Source organism: Propithecus coquereli, unplaced genomic scaffold (genome assembly GCF_000956105.1).
Source record: "Propithecus coquereli isolate 6110/MARCELLA unplaced genomic scaffold, Pcoq_1.0 Scaffold396, whole genome shotgun sequence".
Taxonomy (NCBI): Eukaryota; Metazoa; Chordata; class Mammalia; order Primates; family Indriidae; genus Propithecus; species Propithecus coquereli.
Window position 1 is genome coordinate 406,148 of NW_012149685.1, and position 5,171 is coordinate 411,318.

A 5,171-nucleotide genomic window follows, 5' to 3' on the forward strand; every position below is an offset into this window, starting at 1 on the left:
ATCTTCTCCTGACACCCTCACCACAGCAGAAACACAAAGGAGAAGGTTGGAATGGCAGTAATAGTGCAAACGGTAAACTCGAACGCCCCTGAAGTTCGTTAAACGCACTTACTCGAGCGAAGTAATTTCAGGACGCTAGGCCAGCACTGGCAACGGAACGGGCTCCTGTGTCCTCCAGCCCCAGGCGCTGACGGTGACGACATCTGCACCGCGCCGCAGAAGGCGAAGGCCCAGCGTGGGGCCACGAGCCCAGCGCACACAGCGCGCGTTCGCGAAAGGGGCGGGGCGGTTCGGCGGCGCCACCTTTGAGCGTCACGGGCGGGGCCGCTGCTTTTGGGCGGAGGGGTTTGAACATGTCGCGCCTGAGGGGAGTAGCCGGGAGGGATCCCCGGGCGGGTTTCAAACCTGGCGGGAGAGACTGCCTTACCTCCGTACCCCAGGGGCTGTTAAAGGCAGCGAGGAAGAGCGGCCAGCTAAACCTGTCGGGTAGGAACCTCAGTGAAGGTAAGACCCTGAAGTAACGACCCGATTGTGTGCCCTGCCCTAAAGCCTCGGACCCGACAGCCTCCCTTTCTTCTGGCCTGGCTTTGGCTCTTTCTCAGGCTCGTACGTAGCCAGGATCCCTGTGCTTTAACTTAGGCATTTATTACATTTCGCCTGGCTTGGTCAGCCCAGTTCGGCTTTTCCTCTGGCTCCAGCAGTCTCTGGTGAAGGGACCCTACTGGGAATATGGTCAAAATTTAAACGCGTTGCTTTCTGATTCCTACATTCTGTGAGATAAGCAGTATGATGTGTGACGAAATTAGCTATCAGATGGTGAAAAAATACTTTCTTTGGCCTTCATTTTCCTTCTCTTTATGTGATCTCTAAGAGCACTAACCAATGTTAAAATTTTATGTGTTTTTTTTTTTTATCTGCCCTCTTGTGAGCTTAAAATGAGTCCCACTGTTCCTTGCTGAGAGCCTCTTTATGCAACTGGGCAGCGTCCTCATTACAAGAAATAATGAGCATGTGCTCTAAATTGAGCATCAGGTTAGTCGTTGCATACAGTGTTTGCATTTGGTGCCATCCTGAGAAAACTTGGTAAAGACTGTCAAGCACAAATTTCCATAGCACGAATGAATGGGCCAGATGCTCTTATTATCTGTGTGTTGTGTGTGTGTTAGAGAGTTAGAGAAAGAGAGGGAGGCAGAGAAGGAGATGGAGAAATATAGCATTCTTCCTATAGTGTTTTTCTCTACTTATATTCAGTTTTTAGACTGTGATTAAAACCTTCCCTTTTCCTTCTAATGATTGCTTTCTTATTGTGCCATGTGTAATAAAGCAGACCAGGCAAACAAATACTTGCTGAATGAAAGGATGTATGACATAGAATCCCTGCTCTATCTGGAAGAGTTTTTAATGAATGGGAACATAAGCATTTTCAAACTACAGATGTGCATACACATACAGTTAATTTTCCCAAAGCCTGGAACATTCTCCCCTAAACCTGCATAGCACTCACTCTTTTGTTTTTTTTAGGATTCTGCTCAAAGGCCACACCTCAAAGAGGCCCTTCCTAACTACCTTATCAAAGTACCATTGCTAACATTATTCTCTTACCTGTTTAATTTTTAATAGCATTTATCACTATCAGAATTTATATAATTTGTTTATTGTCTTCTCTCCATCTAGAATGTTAATTCAGTATTTTGGTCATTGTTATGTTCCTATCACCCAAAACAGTGCTTGGTACATAGGAGATTCTTATTAAATATAGTGGAAACAATTAAGTAAATGAATGAGTATTCTCAAATGCGAAGTGGTGTGCTAGAATGTACTTATTGACTGGACCCAGGTGGATTAGTTTGTTAAACTTATAGGGAATGAATGGAGTTTGACTCTTAGGACCATGATGATATGGCTCAGGACTATTTCTGTTATTATTGTATAAACAAAGCCTAACATAATATCTGGCACATAAAATGATGTTAAGTGAGTAAACAATATTTCATAGGAGGAAAAAGATATAAATGGGAGAGGCTCATGGTATTTGTAGCTTATATATCAAAAAGGAATCCCTGTTACCATAATGTAGAAGGTCTTTCCCTATCTGGCTGTATGTAGCCTTTTAGTTTCATCACTTGTCACTCAATATTTGATACCCAAAGCACTATAATTCTGAACTATTATAGTTCCTTGTGGGGTCATGCTTCTTATCCTCCTATCTTTACTCATGTAACATTGAGGTGCTTAATTATTCTGTGCCTTAGTTTCTCATTTATAATATAGGAGTAATCATAGGACCTAATAAAGTTTAAATGAGATAATATAGGTAGAGTGCCTGGTACATAAAAAGTACACAGTAAAAACTGGCCATTGCTGCTATCATGGCAATAGCCTCCTAACTGGTTTCCTGGATTTCTTGTTTTAAATCTTACACTTGCTACTCAGGAGGCTGAGGCAGCTTGGATAACATAGCGAGACCTAGTCTCTAAAAAAACAAACGAAAAATCTCACATTCTATCTTAGTGTTATTATCAAGAATCATTTTTCCTAAACACAGATCTTAAATGTCACTCAAAACATTCGATGATTTCCAATAGCTCAGAAGATACACTATAGATAGCATAACATGCAAAAGGCTTTCTAAATCTTTTGCCTGTCTACTATATTACCTCCCATCTCTTTTCAGAATCCGATACTTTAATAATAACAACAAAATAATAACCTTTTCCCCCAAACAACTATACATTAAAATTTTTTAAAACCGTTTTAATGAAAGTTGAGCAGTTAGTATGTTGTATTCTTATATACCCCTCTCCCCAGCTTACTGTTTCCTCTGTTATTAACATGTTGCATTAATGTGCATTTATTGTAATTAGTGAACCAATATTGATACATTATTAACTAAAGTCCGTAGTTTACATTAGGGTTCATTATTAGTGTTGTACAGTTCTATGCCTCTTGGCAAATGTATGTCATGTATCCACCATTAGAGTATCATACGGAATAGTTTCACTGCCCTAAAAATCCCCTGTGCTCTACTCATTCATTCCTTACCCACCTTCCCTTGAACCCCTGGCAACCACTGATCTTTTTACTGTTTCTGTAGTTTTATCTTTTTGAGAATGTCTCATAATTGGAATAAATACTAGGATGTAGCCTTTTTAGGCTGGCTGTTTTCAACAAACAATATGTATTTAAGATTCCTCCATGTCTTTTTGGTGACATAATAGCTAATTTCTTTTTATTGCTGAGTAATATTGCATTGTATGTATGTTTATTCATTCTCCTTTTGAAGGACATCTTGGATGCTTCCAGTTTTTGGCAATTATGAACAAAGCAGCTGTAAATACTTGTGTTCAGGTTTTTTTGTGGATGTAAGTGTTCAATTAATTGGAGTAAAAATCTAGGAGTGTGATTACTGGTTCATACGGTAAGACTATGTGTAGCTTTGTAAGAAATTGCGAGAATCTCTTCTAAAGTTCCTATATCATTCTGCATTCCCATGAGCAATGAGTGGAAGTTCCTGTTGCTCCATATCGTCACCAACATTTGGTATGATCAGGTTTTTTTTGATTTTCTCCATTTTAATAGGTATATTTTCTTATCTCATCGTTTTAATTTGCTATTCCCTAGGGACACAGGATGTTATGCATCTTTTTGTATGCTCATTTGCCATCTATATATCTTCTTTGTTGAGGTGTCTGTTCAGATCTTTTGCCCATTTTTTAATTGCATTGTTGTTTCTGTGTTGTTTTTTTAATAGAGACAGGATCTTGCTCTGTCACTCAGGCTGGTGTGCAGTGGTACAATCATACATGGCTCACTGTAACCTCAAAGTCCTAGGCTCAAGCCACCTCCTGCCTCAGCCACTCAAAGTGCTAGGATTACAGGGATGAGCCACCGCACCCGGCCTGGGTTTGTTTTCTCATTGTTAAGCATATTTGCCTTTGATTTGCCTTTTTATGCTCAATAACTGATGGTTCAATGAATAAGTGATATATAGAAGTGGGGCAGTGGCCTGTTGGTTATGGTTCTTAAAATCCGTGTTATATGAAGTCTAGATAAAAGCTACAGAGATGTTTTTTGACATAGTCAAAACAAGTTTTACTATCTTTATTTCTGCCCCAAAATATTATTACCTCAACTTATGAATTATATTCAAAACGTGTTTTTAAACATGGCTTATTTCAAATTACTGTACATATATGTGTGTGTATGTAAGATATTTTATATGACACTTACGAGATAAATGTTAAAGTGTTTTGTATACTATAGGGAGTTACACAGATCTTTCAGATATTGTTCTGTGTCCTGAGGAAATAAAGATTAGTGACACCTTCAAACAGTTCAGTCTCATAAGCACTTTAACATAAGCTTTATTTATTATTAAGAATTGTACTTGTTAAACAAATAATAATTTAAATTTTCATATTATACTCCAATTCTTTCTCTCCCCCTCTGTATTTACATGGTCATATTAGTAATGTATTTGTAAAGTACAGTCATGCCCATTATTTCTATGTTGAACGAACGCCCACATAAATAAAGTACAGTTGACCCTTGCACAACATGGGTTTGACCTGCATGGGTCTACTTATATGCAGATTTTCTTCCACCTGTCATCCCTCAGACAACAGGACCAATCCCTCCTCTTCTTCCTCAGCCTACTCAAAGTGAAGACAATGAGGATGAAGACCTTTATGATGATTCCTTCCATTTAATGAACAGTAAATATATTTTCTCTTCATTATGATTTTCTTAGTAACATTTTTTTCCCCAACCTCCCAATGGAAAAAAAAAACAAAAAAAAAAAAAAAAAAAAAAAAAAAGGGGTAAATGAACAATTCCGGTAAGGGGAAAGCCTCCAAGCAAAGGGAAGCCAATAAGAAATAAAGTTGGGGGAAAGCAAAAGTTATACGTGGATTTCCAACTATGCAGCAGGGGGGCTCAGTGCCCCAAATTCTCATGTTGTTCAAGGATCAACTGTGTATCCAAACACCCTAAAGAATAACTAGATTTCAGTCACAGGTAAAAGTTAATGCCCTCAAGACTTACTCTCCCTAATAGGTTTACCTGTTTGCCCTCTATTACTGATGAACTGGACTGCGTACCAGTTAACAACTCTATCAAGTTGATAAAATCTCTCACTGCCCTTGTAGAGCTTCCATTAAAAAAAAAATCAA

General features: G+C 38.8%; 1 protein-coding gene across 1 annotated transcript in view; it reads left to right on the plus strand.

Annotated features, from left to right (window-relative positions):
• Positions 1–353: 353 nt before the first annotated feature.
• LRRC40 (leucine rich repeat containing 40) overlaps positions 354–5,171 on the plus strand; it is a 56,952-nt gene continuing 52,134 nt past the window's right edge. The window contains exon 1 of the mRNA XM_012652675.1: positions 354–504. Within this exon, the coding sequence (XP_012508129.1) occupies positions 354–504 (151 nt within the window). The remainder of the gene's footprint in view (positions 505–5,171) is intronic.